Source organism: Sinocyclocheilus rhinocerous, unplaced genomic scaffold, assembly GCF_001515625.1.
Source record: "Sinocyclocheilus rhinocerous isolate Xijiao unplaced genomic scaffold, SAMN03320098_v1.1 scaffold681, whole genome shotgun sequence".
Classification (NCBI taxonomy): Eukaryota; Metazoa; Chordata; class Actinopteri; order Cypriniformes; family Cyprinidae; genus Sinocyclocheilus; species Sinocyclocheilus rhinocerous.
Window position 1 is genome coordinate 1,317,162 of NW_015641029.1, and position 19,215 is coordinate 1,336,376.

The 19,215-nt window shown below is 35.5% G+C and overlaps 2 protein-coding genes across 7 annotated transcripts in view; one reads left to right on the plus strand and one right to left on the minus strand.

Annotated features, from left to right (window-relative positions):
- LOC107754154 (circadian locomoter output cycles protein kaput-like) overlaps positions 1-1,861 on the plus strand; it is a 15,235-nt gene extending 13,374 nt beyond the window's left edge. For all 6 annotated transcript variants that reach the window (XM_016570502.1, XM_016570504.1, XM_016570506.1 and 3 more), the window contains one exon: positions 619-1,861. In XM_016570502.1, the coding sequence (XP_016425988.1) occupies positions 619-804 (186 nt within the window). In that variant the 3' untranslated portion in view covers positions 805-1,861. The remainder of the gene's footprint in view (positions 1-618) is intronic.
- A 1,723-nt stretch (positions 1,862-3,584) lies between these two features.
- LOC107754153 (mast/stem cell growth factor receptor kita-like) lies at positions 3,585-18,873 on the minus strand. Its single transcript, XM_016570501.1, has 21 exons — positions 18,759-18,873; positions 16,704-16,967; positions 15,959-16,243; positions 15,006-15,145; positions 14,748-14,916; positions 14,294-14,480; positions 12,953-13,068; positions 12,746-12,860; positions 11,943-12,127; positions 9,260-9,366; positions 9,033-9,159; positions 8,235-8,339; positions 7,936-8,046; positions 7,520-7,658; positions 7,359-7,420; positions 7,163-7,263; positions 6,876-6,998; positions 6,281-6,392; positions 6,074-6,173; positions 5,043-5,148; positions 3,585-4,956 (listed from the first exon to the last, which is right to left on the minus strand). Exons 1-21 carry the CDS (start codon positions 18,859-18,861, stop codon positions 4,798-4,800), a joined length of 2,916 nt encoding a protein of 971 aa, XP_016425987.1. The 5' UTR covers positions 18,862-18,873; the 3' UTR covers positions 3,585-4,797.
- Between the last annotated feature and the right edge of the window lie 342 nt (positions 18,874-19,215).

Below are 19,215 nucleotides of genomic sequence, written 5' to 3' on the forward strand. Positions count from 1 at the left end.
TATATATATATATATATATATATATTTTTCAACAATGATAATGAAAAACATTATTAATAATTGAGCACCCGTATTAATTGATGATAATTAAGCACCAGAACAGCATATTAGAATGATTTCTAAAGGATCATGTGACACTGAAGACTGGAGTAATGGCTGCTGTAAATTCAGCTTTTTCATCACAAGAATAAATTGTTTTAAAAAATATTAAAATAGAAAATGTCATTTAAAATGTGAATATTTCACAATATTACCATTACACTTGATGAGCATAAGTTATAATATGATAACTTGATGAGCATAAATTAATAATAACATTAATACTTATTCCAATAATAATAATCATGTGTGTGTTGTATATGCATGTTTTTATTAATTTAATTATTTCTTTTTTTAACTTGGCTCTAAATTATGAAGAGAAAAACAAATAACTTTAACACTTACGGGGGCCCCCTATTTGAGAACCACTGATCCTAACGCATTAATGTCCATTTAGATACCCATGTAAAACTTCCATCAATTTATTTGTTTATTTATTTTCAGAAGAAAATATCAGTCAACTTTAATTTTAAATAAAGTTTTTGACTTGTATCTAATTTTCTGCTATGTATTTGTCAGAGCACACGCCGCCTTCATGGCAACCAGTCCACACAACTGATCCTGCAGGCTTTCCCTATTCAGCAGCAAGGTACATTTCCTCCATCACAACAACAGCAGCAGCAGCAACTGAAACCACAGACTCAAAAACAACAGAAAGGAACCCTTTCTCGTCAGACTGACAACACTAGTGCCCAGTCTCAGTAACACGGATGAACACAACAGCCAATCAGATGGAGGAGCCAGCTAACTTAGTCTCCTCTAGGAGTTTATTGGTGCTGTATTTCATTTGAAAGCTCTACAATAAAACCGCTCTTCCTGGAAGCACCTTAGAAGATTTTAAGACAAGGAACTCCCTCAACATGGCAGCTGCGTGGAACACAACACCACTAGATGGACGCGATGTCAACCATGCGGAGTGTTTCACCGAACCAACAGGTGGTTGCCAAACTCATTATTTATTTCAGAAAGCGTAGGATTGCTATACGTTGCATGGTCTTTGCCTAACAGAAACCCTGTTCTCAGTCTTTCACTGTAAACAGCCCAAAGAACTGAGTCTGTACAGTCTCGTGTACCATACCAAGTAAATACACAACCGTAAAGGAACAAAGCAAGATACTGAATATTTTATATGCTGCATGAGAAGTGTAAACTTTCATTTGTAATTCCAGTTTTATGATTTCCATTTTTAAGTATTATTTTAATTTGAACATTTTTGTATTATGCATATAGTGATGCTTTCTACTTTTAACCCTTCCCTGACAATGGTCTCTTCACGTATAGTTAGTGTTTTGTTTGTTTGTTTTTTGGAAATTATTATGCCCCATTGTCTCTGACATACAAAAAATGTCCAGTTTACATTTAGTTCTAACTATCACACACATTTAATGCAGAAGAATCATGATGGTTTTAAGTGCCAAAGCTGCTTTGTTTAAAAAAAAAAAAATCTACTTCTGTTTTTTTGTTGAACGTTGATTTGCTTTTTAGCTGAGTCATAGTAGTCCACTAAAAAGTTTTTGTGCACCTTTCCCCGTTACTTGTAGCACTTATTGTGTTCATACACACTAAAATAGTCCATCCTTCTAGTAATTGTGACCTAATGGTCTTTTAAAGGGTTAGTTCACCCAAAAATGGAAATTAGCCTGAGTTTTACTCACCCTCGAGGCATCCTAGGTGTACCATTTCTGAGGTATATAGCCACAGTCGTCTTGTGGACTGTTCAACAGAAACACCCACCCACTGCAATGATAAAGCTTGGAATAGCCAGGACAATTTTTAATATAACTACGATTGAATTCGCCTGAAAGAAGAAAGTCATATACACCTAGTATGCCTCGAGGGTGAATAAAACACAGGCGAATTTTCATTTTTGGGTGAACTAACCCTTTAAGTTACTTTATGAATGCATTAACAGTATGTGTATTTCTCATATGAGAATGACACGCCATGAATAAGCTTTGAAATCCTCATTCATAATTGCTTTGTTCTCCCTCATGGTTTTGGGAGCTATGCAAGAAGCCACATCCAGGGCACAGCGTTTCTATACTGAGGACAGTCCAGAGTACTGTGGACCTTTTAGATCCCATTTTCAGGAAAATAATGATTATATTGTCCTCTTCCTATTTTGTTCCAAAGTTGTAATACAAACCGAAGTTGGGTTATCGTGCAGCTGTAGAGTCTTAAAGTTAAAGTGATCTTCCTTTTTAACGGTTTGTGTGTGAATGTATGTGTGTGCGAGAGAGAGAGAATTTAAAGTGCAGGATATTATATCAATAACAGTTTGTGACAATTCCAGTATCGCTGTTTTGGTTGCTACTGTGTGTATTAACCCCAGCGATGACCAATCAGTTCTTGCGTTGCAGTAACTCAGCATTCTAGATGTTTTCCCGTTGGCTTGTTGGCTATATACCTCAGAAATGGTTTTATATACGAAGTATTCAAAGCAATTTTATTTTCATATGGCAAAAGACTTCTGTGTTAACAGAATTGCTGTGTATAGACCGGTAGCACTGTTAAAGGTATATGGAAACTGAATAGATTTTGACGTTGATGACTTTTGGAATTCCAAAAGTGGAGATGCCCCTTAATGTAGATGCCCAACTTCCCTTATCTGTCCAATTTTTTTTCATAGTGTTGTGTTGTGCGTTTTATAAGATTTTATTGTGCACTAAAACCCTCAGTTGTGTTAGCTGTTACTGTTGGAACCAATGTTTCTTCTAGTGTGTACAATCAAAAATGACGTAAAACTTGTGCCCCCAAAAAAGCTACTGACAGGTTGAAGAGAGAACTGATATGCACTTTGGATGTCCCTGAACATTTCAACCTTCTGTATCCATTTTTTTTTTGTATGCAACCAAAAGATTGTGCACTTTTGAATATGATGGTTATTTGGTTCCAGCCCCAGAAATTTGATTAGTGTTTGGCTTGATGAATATCAGTGAGTTATGAATAATGAAAAAATATTGAATCATCAAACAAGTTAAATAAGTCCTAAGGTGTTTAACCCTAAAACATGTTCATTTTGTTCATGAATTGCTGTGCACTTCAGTACAAAACCATGTTACCACAAATAATTGCCCGCAGATAATATTACCTTCAGTGTGAATTTGTAGGAACTGTCCTTTGTCAGTTTACCAAAAACCGTTCACAATATTCAATCTTGAAATAAAGCAAACAGTGTTATTCACGTTCTCTACTAAATTGTCTGCTTCAAGATTTGCTTTTTATTTTATTTTATTTTATTTTTAAGGTGGCATATATTCCTAATTACAGTACTAAATGGAACTGCCAAAATAATGACTCTTTAGCAAACATTTCTGAACACTTCCATTTGTATATTATTCGCCAGACCAACAGATAACTCACGCCATTGGTTGAGCTAGTTCAGATGGTCAAATACTGTATTTTAACAAAATATATGCATAACTTTTAAGGAACTGCACAAATTATTTTTGTAATTTCGAAAAATACACAGTTTATACAATACATCCTGTACAACTTTTCATTTATTCTGTATAAAAACAGGAACATTTACTACTGGCCTTTTTTTTCTGACATAACACTCTAGAAGTGAAAAAAAAAGCTGACACTTCAGATATTTACAGAGTCAAATCTCATAGCAGTTATTTGTCACAGTCAACATTCAAAAACATTTCATTCTTTTTGAGACCAACATTCCATCCTTCATACGTGGTTTAGTCAGCTGGATTCATTTTGGAATAACTTTGCATAAACGTTGGATATCTACTGGAATAATTAGCTTGTTAATTCACAACAAGCAGATGTCTGATATGTTTATCATCTTTTAAGCATGCTTCAAGAATGGAAACTTGCGTCTTACTCCAGTTAATGTAGCCAAGTTAGCCACTTTTGAAGAATGGAACCTAGTCAGTTATTACAAGAAATCCAAATATGATTATCTCAGTTTTACACGGCAACAAACAACTTTTTATTTATATATATACACATTCTCAACAGCTCAAAATTTCAATTCCAAACTCAAACAAAAAAAACAACAATGTAAACTCATCCTAGGTTGTTAATAAATATGACAGTTATACCAGTAAGTACAACTTGAAGCTGAGATGGGGATCTCATAGATACATTAATGCAATATAACACTCACTTGAGAGTAATCACATGCTGAAAATAGTACAAATGCATGAACGAGAACCTCCATTTGTTGGTATTAAGTGCTTCAGATAGTGACACATTAAACAAGAATCACCTTGGGTTCAGTATCTTTACCACTAACCTACCTTACTGTTCAGTCAAGACGTACTTGCAGTTGTACACCCGGTCAAAGACAAAAGAATACACAACATCATCACAGGTCACTACACAATGATGGCATCGGTAGAGCTGGTCATTTATCTGATGAGGTAACATTTGGTTCTATATCTAAATGCTTGCCTGGCCACGTTAGCTGCTCATGCACTCAAAATACTATGTAGATCAATACCATAAAATGGAGCCCAGCTGCATTTAGAAAAATACATTAACAGTTACAAGGCTGGACATGCTGTGTCTTGAGTAATTTGAAATATAATGGAAGACAAGGCTAATGGAGTTGCATCGAGCCAAACAGAGAGCAGGAGATGCCCTTAAATGCCACAATTACAGTTAGAACTTAAATGGAGGATAAGGCTTTTAGGTCAAACCTATTGAGTAAACGAGGCAAAACAAGGAACGAGATGTCATTTATAAGCTCTGATGCTCCAGAAAAACATCATTTGTTGCCTGCAGCAGGGGTTGAGTTGAGGCTGTCGAGCTGCCCACAGAACTCAGCCTTTGTGCCCTCTGCAGGCCTGGAGGAACAAACGCCTCACAGCTGCCACTAGTGCTGAGATTCAAGTAATCCTGCAAGGCACAATTGTAAACCTGCAGTAACCGAAGAAACTGGTTCAATGCACGCAATTTTTGAGCTAAGCTGAGTCGAAACATACATGTTTGGTGGTTTCCGACAGCAGGAGTTCAGTTCTTTCCACCAGTTTCTTGAAGGTTGGTCTCTTCAGAGGGTCAGCACTCCAACACCATCTCATTACCTCATAACTGAAAACACATACACAAATGCCTTGTCATCATGAGCATCGGACACCGATATAACCTACAAAAGTTAGAGGTCAGTCATTTTTAAAAAAAGAAATTAATACTTTATAATAATTCAGCCAGGACGCATTAAATCATTTTAATTGTTACAAAAGTCATTTATAATGTTACAAAAAATTCATTTTTCAAATAAATGTTCTTCTTTCAATTCATGAAAGAACCCTTCAAAAATGCACCATGGTTTCCATAAAATATTAAGCAGCACAACTGTTTTTAACATTGATAATAATGTTACTTGAGCACCAAATCACTATATTGGAATGATTTCTGAAGGATCATGTGACCCTGAAGACTGGAGTATTGCTGTGGAAAATTCAGCTTTGTATGGAAATCCGTTTATGCCACATTATAAAAAATCTAAAAGGCAATTGTTTATAACTCACAATTCTGAATTTTTTTCTGTGAATTCTGGGTTTACATATATATATATATATATATATATATATATACAGTGGGTACGTTTTTCTTTTTTAATAAATCTGCAAAGATGTCAACAATTCTGTGTTTTTCTGTCAATATGGGGTGCTGTGTGGTGTACATTGAGGAAAAAAAATTAACTTAAATGATTTTAGCAAATGGCTGCAATATAACAAAGAGTGAAAAATTTAAGGGGGTCTGAATACTTTCCGTACCCACTGTATATATATATATTTAATTTTTTTTTCTGCAACAGAATACCGTGAAAAAGGCAATTGCGACTTTTTTTTTCTTACAATTCTGACTTTTTTCTTGCAATTGCAAGTTTATATTAAGGGAAAAAGTCACACTTGCGAGAAATTTCTTACCAACCCCAAACTTTTGAATGAATCGTGTGCATGCCATAAATATAAAACACTGAACTGTTTATAGACAGGTAAAATTCTCTTACACTTCACTTGGGGCAAACTCAGGCTCACTCATTCTGTATCCATCTTGTATCATCTTATAGAATGTGGATCCAACTGGAATACCCGGATATGGCGTGTTACCTGCAGGCGGATTTTCACCTCATAAGACCTTCATAATGAGTCACTTACAGGCATTGTATTCTGGGTAGGTGTGATATTTAATAAGCCTGATACCAGCTCATACAGACCCAGAGAGAAGATCTCCCACAATAGGATGCCATAGGACCAGACATCACTCTCAAAAGTGTACACGCAAGCAAACAGGCTCTCTGGGGACATCCATTTCACCGGTAAACGTGCCTAGACAGAAAACACAACATTCATGATACTAAATCTATTAACATGTTTTTTGGGTAATACGGTATCAAGCAATATCACGTTCACAAACCTAAAGGGATAATTCACTGAAAAATGAACATTTATTTATCATTCACTCAACATCATGTTTTTTCAAACCAGTGTAGAATTCTGGGGAACACAGAACATATTTAGAAAACTGTTTGTCGATATATTAATCCATGGAGTCGTTTTTTTTACTTTTTTTTGACTCCACTGACTTTTATTATATGAACATAAATAGTTATAACATTCTTCAAAATATCTTCTTTTGTGTTCCACAGAAGAAATAAAAGTCATACAGATGACATAAGTGTGAGTAAATGATTCTAGAACTATACCTTCAAATGAATGGCTCATTTACTATACAAAATCTAAGAATGCTAGATATTTTGAATATTAATATAGAGGCGTAAGTGTGGTAAATGATATACTGCACTTCCTCACATTTCCTCTCAGGACGTAGCTGGAATCTCTTGTGATGTCACGTGCCAAACCGAAATCACATATCTTTGCTACCCGACCCTGAGTCAGTAATACATTCCTGGCAGCCAGATCTCTGTGAATACACTTAAAATACATAGCAATACAAATAACAGCAATTTGTCAGAAAAGACACATTCACTACTGAGACAAAAATTCAGTATGAGAATCAAGAAAAGATAACATTTCAAGGTCTGCATGTTCAACTCACTCTGAAACTTGAGAGGTGAATAAACCTAATACACACTTACATTTTTGGATGTGAGAAAGTCCATGCCTTTAGCCACTTGATATGAGAAGCTGAGTAAATCCTCGGTATCCAAAGAGAGATCATCTTTATCATCGCACCATTCTGAGAGAGATGATACAGAATGAAAAGTGTACGATAACAAATGTTGGTGGTAAAAGTGGTTGTATCTTGCTTGTATTCTTTTGAGATGCACCTACCTGTCTGATTCGATCTTTTCTGATACGACCTCATGGGCATGTATCCATTATCAGTGCCCTCTCTGTGTGTGTTCATGCATATAATAGATGGTGTATAACATTACAAAAACCCAACAATGGACATCTATACATCTGCACCATATTTCTCACACATATTTTACCTTGAAGGCTGTGTTTGGCTGAGCAGATTTTTGTAATATCCATCGCCTGTTTTGGAACTGAAAAATGCATCCCGCTTTCTTCTAAGGAAATTCAATAGGTCGCCATAGCAACAGTATTCTGTGATCACCAGAGTGGGGCCTGTTGGAAAATGTCACTTTAATAATCTTCCAAAAATTTTGGGAGTCACTTTATTCCATGAAACATTAAAGGAGATTGTTTATTCTACTTTTGCGGTATAAAACCCAAACCCTTGTTTGGAAAAGTGCAGCTCAGACATTTTACTAACATCTGTTGTGTTTCAACCAGAACAAAAAAAATTATGGGACTGGAATGACATGAGGGAAAAGGCACATGCAATATATCTTATAATAAACTCATAAATATCTTTAATCTGTCACCACTAATAATCACATACCTCCTACTGTACAGGCACCAAGCAAGTTGACAATGTTTATATGATTGCCAATGTAGCTCAGAACCTTCAGCTCCGACATTAGAGCCTCTTTCTCAGTGGAGTGAGCACTCGCTTTGGGAAAAATTCAGAGACACGCACGTTCTTTTGTTAGATTAAACACGTTAACACGATTAAAAATATACTGCAGGAAAACAACATTAAACCCAAGTTTTATGTATTTTAACAACCAGTGATTGGAGTCTTTATAAGCATGCTTTATACATGTTACGTCATGCATGCAGGCATTTATAAATACTTACGTTTTAGCATTTTTACAGCAACAGTGGTCACTGTGTCAGCTGAGCAAAGTCCATATGCTGTAGCTGCCACCACTTTACCAAACGCTCCAGAGCCGAGGATTTTACCTTCATCGTGATAAATAACAAACTTTTAGCTCTTATTTACCATTTTTATTTTGAAATTCACACCATTTAAATAAGCAATCTACTAGATGATCATTGTAGTTATATAGAATTATGGGATTTTTTATTATATTACATACATTACCATTCCAAAGTTAGATATATTTTTTTAAATCTCTCAAGTATCTTTTGCTCACTGAGACTGCATTTATTTGATCACAAATGCAGTAAAACAGTAATATTATTACAATTTGTTTTGTATTTTAATGTTTTAAAACACTATTTATTTCTGTGATTGCAAAACTGAATTTTCAGAAATATGCTGATTTGCTACTCAAAAACGTGTATCATTATTATCAATGTTGAAAACAGTGATGCCATTTCATATTTTTATGGAAATGAGAAACTGAATACATTTTTTTCAGGATTCTTCAAAAAAGGATTTAATTTAAATAGAAATTCTTTCGATTTGGTCAATTTTGATCAATTTAATACATCCTTGCTGAATAAAAGTATTAATTTCTTTTAAAAAAAAAAATTCTTGCTGACCCCAAAGGTTTGAAAGGCAGTGTATGTACTATATACAGTATGTATTAAATGTAGTAAGAAGGCTGTGGAATTATGAAACAAGCAGTTTTGCAGCTATTATTAAGATTACATAATGATGCTTAAATTTTGTTTAAATGATGCCTTTACCAAAACGCAGTCTCTCCCGTGGAAACTCCCATTTGGGGTCATAAGGCAGCTGCGTTGGGTCTATGTAGGTATAATTGTTGCCATCAAAACTTTCGATCACCTTCCAATGGATCTCATATTTGGGTTTCTATAGCAGAAAATACAAATGAAAGAAATAAAGACAGAATTTATTACTAACAATTCTATGCTACTTCATAGTGTCTAGTGTGAGTGTTTTGACTCAGTACCTGCATGTATTTGTAGAGCAGAACCACCAGAAAGAAGCTGAGCAGAACAGAAGTAGACACGACACCAGACAACAGAGGTGTGAAGAGTTTATGGGGCACTGTTCTCTCTAGGGTGAGAAGCACATGCCCACACATCTATCATTATACACACACTCACAATATATAAACACCACATCTGTGTTTAAAACAGTTGTATTAATACTTCTTAATTCACTGTGCCATATTAATAAGGCTAGAGTTGTATGTGAGTATTTTAAATATGTTGTTCAGAGGATTTTAAGTGCTTAGCATCAGTATCAAAACCTAATGTGCACACGCTGCACAAAATAATAATCCCTCATATCTGTCAACAAGCTCAGTGTGTGTCTGAGAACATTCAGGGATTATCTGTTACAGCGTGTGTGTGTGTGTACAGGTTTATATATCCTGGTGGGGACTTAAACCTGAATACACACAGACTCATGGGGACTCGTGTCACGGTGGGGACCTAAATTGAGGTCCCCATGGGTACAAAAGCTTATAAATCATACAGAATGATTTTTTTTTTGAGAAAGTAGAAATGCAGAAAGTTTCCTGTGAGGGGTAGGTTTAGGTGTAGGGTTGGTGTAGGGCAATAGAAAATACAGTTTGTACAGTATAAAAACCATTATGCCTATGGAGAGTCCCCACAAGGATAGCTGACCAGACCTATGTGTGTGTGTGTGTGCGTGTGTGTGTGTGTGTGTGTGTGTGTGTGTGTGTGAGTGAACAGGTTTGTGTACTACTGCTCTCAATAACACTGTAACTGTGACATGAATGGCCAACCTCAACAGAACACGAATGTTGTTTTGATGTGTCTGGGGAAATTAGCTAATAATTAACTAAGAGCTAATAAAACTAATTAAATTTAAAACTAATTAAAATTAAGTTAAGCTAAATTAAATCTGACAAAATCTTAATTTGGCTGTACAAATCTCAATTGACTGTACAATTTATTTTATTGTACAGTTTTTTTTTTATTTTACTGTAAGACGTATCTTATGCTCAAGCCTGAATTTATCTGCCTAAATACTGTAAAAACAGTAATAATGTGCATTATTACAGCAGCAATTACTCCAGTCTTCAGTGTCACATGACCCTTCAAAAATCACTGTAAAATGCTGATTGGTGCTCAAGAAACATTTTTGTTGTTCATATTAATGATGTAAACAGTTGTGTCATATTTTGTGGAAATGTTGAGATAAAGAAATAAAGTTAAAATATATGAATAAAATTACTTCTTTCTTTTTTTTAGGTCAAAGGAGTGTGTGACAAAACTACATTTCCCATCATTCTCTCTGTCACAATAAAACATCAAGATAAAGCATCTATTACAGACCTAATGCACATTCTTTGCTTTTCATTTTGTTGCATTAGTGCGAAATAAAGCTTCCTGTCATATCACTAAGTGAAAAAAGGAAAATAAACATGAAATTGCATCCATTTTGTCTTAAAATCACTTGAAACACATCAACTGGTTCCCAAAGGAACTGAAAGCAGCATTAGTGTTTGGGTAAAGTCTGTAGAAATCTTCTTTTTTTTGGGCCTGAGATTGAACTACTATGCTACAACAGGACTGTAACCACCATAGACATTGAGGGGAGCAAGTGTTACTGACAAGTTACTACTGTTCACTAAAGTAGAGGCTAAATTAAATCTGACAAAATCTTAATTTGGCTGTACAAATCTCAATTGACTGTACAATTTATTTTATTGTACAGTTTTTTTTTATTTTACTGTAAGACGTATCTTATGCTCAAGCCTGAATTTATCTGCCTAAATACTGTAAAAACAGTAATAATGTGCATTATTACAGCAGCAATTACTCCAGTCTTCAGTGTCACATGACCCTTCAAAAATCACTGTAAAATGCTGATTGGTGCTCAAGAAACATTTTTGTTGTTCATATTAATGATGTAAACAGTTGTGTCATATTTTGTGGAAATGTTGAGATAAAGAAATAAAGTTAAAATATATGAATAAAATTACTTCTTTCTTTTTTTTAGGTCAAAGGAGTGTGTGACAAAACTACATTTCCCATCATTCTCTCTGTCACAATAAAACATCAAGATAAAGCATCTATTACAGACCTAATGCACATTCTTTGCTTTTCATTTTGTTGCATTAGTGCGAAATAAAGCTTCCTGTCATATCACTAAGTGAAAAAAGGAAAATAAACATGAAATTGCATCCATTTTGTCTTAAAATCACTTGAAACACATCAACTGGTTCCCAAAGGAACTGAAAGCAGCATTAGTGTTTGGGTAAAGTCTGTAGAAATCTTCTTTTTTTTGGGCCTGAGATTGAACTACTATGCTACAACAGGACTGTAACCACCATAGACATTGAGGGGAGCAAGTGTTACTGACAAGTTACTACTGTTCACTAAAGTAGAGCATGAATTCCAGCATGAAGCATGAGTTTTAACACTAAAAGAGAGTGAGGTAAGATGGAAGTAGCAAAACATTTAATATTTGATTACTGTTTTATGTTAAATAACCGACAGTAACATCCAGTGATGCAAACTGCTCAACTTTTTTTAATACAATTTTTCCATTTTGAATGGAAAATACGGTGTCATTAGCTTCATAAAAACAACTGAAAATTTGGGTCTAATGTTCTCATTTAGCTAGCAAGGTAAACATGAGTGTGTTTATGTTCTCACCACTGATGGAAAAGAGGGTGTAGGCCTGCTCTCCCTGGGTTGTTGCCACACACTCAAGTGTGTGAAATTTTCCTTTGCTGACATTAAGTTGACTATCCACCTCGCTTCGTCCAAATTCTGCCCCTGACACTTTGACCACGGCAAACTCCTCATCTGCCTGTGTCGCATTCAACAGGTGAGAGCACCTGTCAGAGGTTATAAATGCTATTTAGAGGCAAAATAATATGACAAACAACTATTATGTTCGTTTTTTACCACATTTAATCAAAGAAACACTGTTCTATTCCAAATGGCTTACTGCAGTCTCATGACAGCATGACTATGCAATAGTTTGTTTACTCGGCCCCACTTTATATTAAGTGGCCTTAACTACTATGTACTTACATCAAAAATTAAGTACAATGTACTTATTGTGTTCATATTGTATTGCAAAACACTTTTGCTGCTATTGAGGTGGGATACGGGTAAGGTTAGGGACAGGTTTGGTGATATGGGTAGGTTTAAGGGTGGGTTAAGGTGTAAGGGATGGGTCAACTGTGTAATTATAAATGTAATTACAGAAATTAGTTACAGATGTAATTACATGCAGGTATTTTTAAAATATAAGTACAATGTAAAAACATGTATGTACACAATAAGTGCATTGTACCAAATTATTAATTTAAATGTAAGTACATAGTTATTAAGGCCACTTAATATAAAGTGGGTCCGTTTACTCTGGTACTTACATAACATAAGTCAGAGATGTGCGGTATTGTACGGTTGTTGAGTGTGAGTGGCTTATATTAGCCTGTGAGTCATACCGTGTATGTGGCGGCTCGCAGTAATACCAAGATATTTTTGGGACAGGATATCCTGAAGCAACACACCGCACCTGTCCATCAACCGGCCCCTCCTGGGAAACTATCACTGGTTTACCTAAATGAGAGATTTACTGTATTTATATAAAGACTGTATGAAAATAATGTTTATTTAAGGTAAGTAAAGTCCCGTCAATCTTCTGAACTCACATATAACATGGACGGTGAAGGACTGATTGACAGATGCATATGTGTGATTGGCTGAGAATGTGTAGATCCCGCCCTCTGATCCATGAACTCGAACCAGCCTTAGTTTACTGATGTACCTGTAACATCCAGACAAACGATACTCAATGTCTGTGTAATCGTCACATAGAAATGTTAGAAAACACACCTAATGGACATGCATAGCTGACAAATGAATATTAACATTTTTTTTAACATTGTGGTTTTATGTTTAATACATAGCAAGGGAAAGTGTATAAGGTAATACTTTATTAAAGGTGATGTAATTACACATTACATGTACTTACTATCGTTATAACAGTACATTATGCATAACTCCAAGCAACTAACCCTAACCTTAACCCTATAAGTACGTCACAGTAACCCTATAGTGAGTACAAACATATTTGTGTACTTACACTGTAGCAACATCATCTTAAAATAAACCCTTTATAAATGTAGATGGAAATAGTTCCATAAATAGTAAAAATAGTAATAGTAGTTTAAACAACATATTAATAGCCCTATTAAATATATAGTTTAAATGTTCTAAGTCTTATTTACTTTTTGTTGCAACATTTTCACAGATCTTCAAGAGTTTGCTCAATTACAAATAATTTTATTTCTAATATGTACATTTAGTCTTGTGATAATAATATGTCAATTTATGACCAATCATATTTGAAAATAGACCGCAATTGGATAATGTCAATAATATATATATTTTTTAATTTAAATAACGTTTGATACATTTCTGCATCAATAATTTCACAGTTCACAATGAGGACTGTCAGTTAGCAGGACAATTTCTACACGTTGCTTGAAACTGCTGAAAATAGTCGTAATTATAAACCACAATATAATTATATTGACCAGATATATGTATGGACAAAATCTTTGCTGTCTAGCCATATTATCAAAATATAAAAGAAAACAAAAATAGTGGTGTTTTCTGTGAAGAAACATAAAAATACACATCATGTCACCTGCTCATATACTGCTTTTGGATTTTAACAGTAGCCCCTCACTGCAGTACACAAGATCCATCCAGGGGGTGGAGATAGGTTTAAGGGTGGAGATGGGTAGGTTTAGGGATCGGAGGGTGGAGACTGTTAGGTTTAGGGATATGTACGTTGGGAGGAGTTGGATCTGGATCTAACCTCACCCCCTGGATCTTGTGTTCTGCAGTGAGGACCATCTCGATTTTAATTTACCAGCTTTAAGGAAACAGTAACATCTGAGGCCCAGCAAAGTTTTGTGGATAAAAACAATGGTGGAGTTACCATAGAATTGACTGTTTGTGTGTGTATGTGCAGGTGTGCTTACCTGTACTGCTGGTTGTGCAGTGTAATGACGTGTTCAGATGTGTTTTTGAGCTGTTGGTTGTTATAGATCCAGTAGACTTCGGTGGGACTGGGGTATGAAGTCAACTCCACGCTGAGGGTCAGGCTTTCTCCCTCTCTCACCTCCACCACCCTGTCCTCTCCCTCCGTAAGGTTAATGAAACCATGCTCTGCCACACATACACACACATGCAGATTTCCTGTTGTTTAGCCTATGAAGAATCTTTTGCTAAAAATGAAATTTAACAATGTATGGTTAAAGCAAAATCCATGCATGAAAGGAGGGACTTGCATTTCAACAGTTGCCATATTAAGGGTTGCACTTTATCCCATTCATTTTCCTACAAGTGGCCCATCTGGCTCTTCTCGCTCAGTCAATAATGTTTGAAAATGATTGAAAATGAATGTTTGATCCAGCTTCATTCCACATTTCTTACCGTAAACCTCCAGATTGGCAGTTGCCATGGAGACACCTTTCTCATTCCTTGCAATACAGCGATAGACTCCTGAGTCATTCATCTTCACAGATTTGATGTGCAGTCCTGCTGAGCGCTGATATTCTCGAGAACCAGGCAGGATGTTTGATTTTTGGCTTTGCATTGCTATCTAAATGATGATTGACAATAACAGTCCAGGTTAGGTACTGTGCCTACAGAAAGTAATCTGAGATTATGCGACAAGTGTGTGGATCTAACCGTTTCAGAAGGGATACTCCAGCTCAGGCTGATATCATGGTTGATGTTGATGGTGCTACAGTTGAGCACAAACTCCTGACCCTGAATCAGAATCACATTTTCGATTCTGGATAGGCTGATCGATGGCACTGTCTCCGGGACTGTATTACAAACAGCACATAGGCACATTAAAGCATAGGCAAACAATTATCAATTTCTATACTGTATATATGTATATAAGCCGTAACATCATAATGATATATACTACTCGTCAAAGGTTTTTTATGTTTTTGAAAGAAGTCTTTTATGCTCACCATGGTTGCATTTATTAGATTTTTTTAAAGTGAAATATTATTACAATTTAAAAGAACGTTTTTTTATTTCAATATATTTTAAAATATAATTTATTCCTGTAATGGCAAAGCTGAATTTTCAGCAGCCATTACTCTAGTTTTCAGTGTCACATGATCCTTCAGAAATCATTCTAATATTTCAATTTGATGCTTAATTATTATTTTTTAAATAATGGTTCTTATTATTATCAATACAGTTTTTGCTTAGTATTTTTTGTGAAAACTGGGATGCTTTTTTCAAGATTCTTTGATGAATACAAAGTTCAGTGAACAGCATTTATTTGAAATAGACATCTTTGTAATGTTATAAAGTTTGTTAGTATAGTATAGTTAATTGTTAGTATTGATCAATTCATTGCATCTTTGCTGAATAATATATTATTGAAGAATGTGGGTAACCAAACAATTGCCTATTTACTGCCATACTATTTTTCCCTACTATGGAAGTCTATGGGTACCGGCAACTGTTTGGTAACCCACATTCTTCAAAATACCTTCTTTTGTGTTCAGAAGAATAAAAAAAAAACTCATACAGATTTGGAACAACTTTTGTTCCAAAAAATGTTGACAGAAATGTCATTTTGGGGTGAACTATACCTTTTAAGAACTGTTCTTACACACCTGGCCGCACACCCAAGTTATACGGGCTTGATTTCACAGGTTTTTCATCCATCTCTCCTGCACAAATGTAGCAGCCCTCAAAAGCTCTGGAGACATTTTTGATGGTGATCCCTTTCTGAGGGTATGCATTGTAGGTGAGGCCAGCTGGTAGACCAGAGCCACCACAGGTCAGAAGGGACAGATGATTGACAGCTGGATCTGTTACTAAACAAGGAAGAGTGCCATCCTCTCCTTCCCTCACCAAAAGGCCATCCACCATGGAGCGCACAAAAGGATTCTCCAAATCTGCCAGAAAAAGTGAACAAGGAGACATTTTAGGCAGAAAAAATATAGAGAGAGATGAGAAAGGGGAACAAAAGACATGCAAATCAAAGGAGAATAAGGAAGAAAAGGGAATTTTTTTTAGTGCAAGACAAGGGGTGTTACATTAAACCCTGGAAGGATTTTTGTATGAGGAAATAGTAAGTAAATGAATGTGTGCAAAAGGTTTATCACAATTCGACTGGTCAAACACCTATGTCATTCAATGACAGTTAACAATAATACAAATAAAAGAAAATAAACCAGATATACACTAAGGTGTGGTTTGAGTACACAGCTTAAGGACATGCATTTGTGCTTTAACAAAAAACCTATTCAGGTTTTAATACTCGTTCAGGACTGAAGTGTGGGAACTGAGGCCAAAGGACAAACAAACCCCACAAATCAACAAAAAAAAAGTGAAAACATGCACAATCAAACCCACCTTTCACATAGATGTAGATGGAGCTCTTCTCCTTCGTATGTGTGTTTTCACAGGTGTAACGGCCCATATGCTGTACCTGTGTAGAGGTGAGGAGGATGATACTAGCTCCATCTTCCTCTAGCCATCCCTCAATTTTCCGACCTTTTTCCCGTATCCATTGCACCTTGCTCGCCTCTGTATTATCATGACAACTGAGTTGCAGTTGTCCACCTTTTGGTATCACCAGATGAGTGGCATTGGGAGTGATAACAGGTTCAAACCGCGCTGGAATACAAACACACACAAATCAGTTCACTGTGCATACAGAGTCAAGGCTAATCAACGGCAGCATCCAGCAATCAGTTAATACATCACTTTGTTGAGAGTCAACAACCCTTGGAAGGTGAGAAGGTCTTTATGGTAGACGTGACTGTGATGACTCTTTAAAAGCCAGTAACCTGTGGCTGATGTTATCAAAGCAATACTCTGCTCTGAACATTTTAATTATGACAAGCAAAATGAAAAACTCCAGGATCCCATATAGTATGTAAACAACAACAACAACATAAATAAATTAATAAATGAATAAATAAATAAATAAATAAAATATTTATCATAAAGTAAATGTATGGATCATAATGAAAAAAATAATTGAAAAATATTTTTCCATGTAAATTAAGCACATTAACTTTTACTGTTATTCATCAAATACTCTCATTCACTATTTTACCTATTATTCACATTGCGTTCAAAACATAGGATTTTATGCAAACAATATATAAATAACTAAAAAACAATAAATTCTATTAATTTAATTTATGAGAGGTGGAATGTGACCTTCACATATTTCGTGATATTTATCCAAACTTTGTTTCCCTTTTTATGATGCGTTCATATTTTAAACAATTAGCGCTACCTTCTCCCATTAACCGCACCATGACTAATCAGTTACATCACCATTATTTATTGTCCAGATGAATCAAACGTTACGAAGCAAGTGAATCAAATGAAGTAATGGTTTGTACGGGGTGCATTAGTGGCTAAGACTAACGGTCCCGAGCTTTCCCGCTCGATTAGAACGTTCAGTCATTCGCGTAACAGATGCACGTCTTGTAGCCTACTGGCGCGACTATGACAACACCAGCAGAATAAAGAGCGCAGAATTGATCAAAGCAACACTCATAACATTGACGGTATTTTAAAGATTTAAGGTATAATTGTTTCAGGGATGTGTTTTGAGTAATACTTTAAAACACATTCCATTGACCATGTTTACAAAGTGTCCTGACAATTGCTGTTAATGTTGTGTTAGGGGTTATTGGGTTGTTATGCTTCAGCCCGAGAAATATTAGGCTAGCCTACTGAAGTAGGGGCTCGAGTTGTACCATTAGTTAGAAAACATACTGAAGAAGAAAAAAACTAACACGTTCACATTTATGTTTTATAGTTTTGAAAATAGTTCCTGTTTCCCGTTTATTATTTTGAATGAAAATGATTCCAATTAGGTTGATTGAATAAAAAATATTTAGAACTAGTAAACTTGAAACAGCACAAATACGCTAAGTAACAGACGTTGAAACAGCTCGCGATCTCACCTATAAAATGTTTCACGTGAACCTTCTTCTTCTCGGACGGATTTATTTGAAGCGACTCTAATTACACGCTAATTAATTATTGACATTGTGCACAACACACGAGATTCGCGCTGTGCGTGAGTTAACTCCCCTAATAACTCAAATTAATCAATAGCTGTCTAGCTCAGTAAATGTATAGATAGACATAATATAAATCAATAATTAAATTGTCAGCGAGCAACTATAACTATGGAATAGGCACACTATAGAGAGTACAGATGGACAAAAATCTAACTCTTAACGGTCATCATCTGCATCTGTCGTCAAAACAATTGGATAATTCTCGGGATATTAGCCTAATCATCCGCTCATAATTAACAGTAGGCTACACATATGGATTACGTAGCCAACATAATTGGGAAAAAATACAACAAAGGCCTATTTGAAAAAAAAAACTAAAACATATTTTATCTGAGCAGTTGAACATATTGTATGTTCTTACCTCCAGGTAAGGCGAATAAAAGTAGAACTGTGCATAAAAACCAAACGTGACCCATTCCGTCAGTCTGTGAGTGTTCGTGTGTCCATACATTAGTACGACTCATCCACAACGTGTCTTCAAGTCTTTCTCTCTCGCTCTCGCTCTCGCTCTCTCTCTCTCTCTCTCTCTCTCTCTCTCTATTCGCACTCTGTGGCAAGCCCTTTTAACCCTTATGCCTTCAATCTACTAGTTATCTAGCTATTTTGTTACTAATTGCTATTTATTTTAATTACTTCTACGTAATCCAATAGGGATTTGTTTCTTTTTCAGTTTCACCAAAACTATTAAACTATTAAATTTAGCAATTTTCCTAATAACCATTCACTGCTGTCAAGGGGGACAAGCAGGAACGTCTATAAGGACCAGTTTTACTAGTCCTTATTATCCATATATCATTCTTAAGCCCAAAGTATACTTT

Excerpts from the sequence above, each read along its gene's own strand:
- LOC107754153 (XM_016570501.1), bottom strand. The coding sequence starts at position 18,861 with ATGAGTCGTACTAATGTATGGACACACGAACACTCACAGACTGACGGA. Across the intron at positions 16,968-18,758 it reads TTTATTCGCCTTACCTGGAG|CGCGGTTTGAACCTGTTATC; the intron begins GTAAGAACATAC and ends TTTGTATTCCAG. Across the intron at positions 9,367-11,942 it reads CACCCTCTTTTCCATCAGTG|AGAGAACAGTGCCCCATAAA; the intron begins GTGAGAACATAA and ends TTCTCACCCTAG.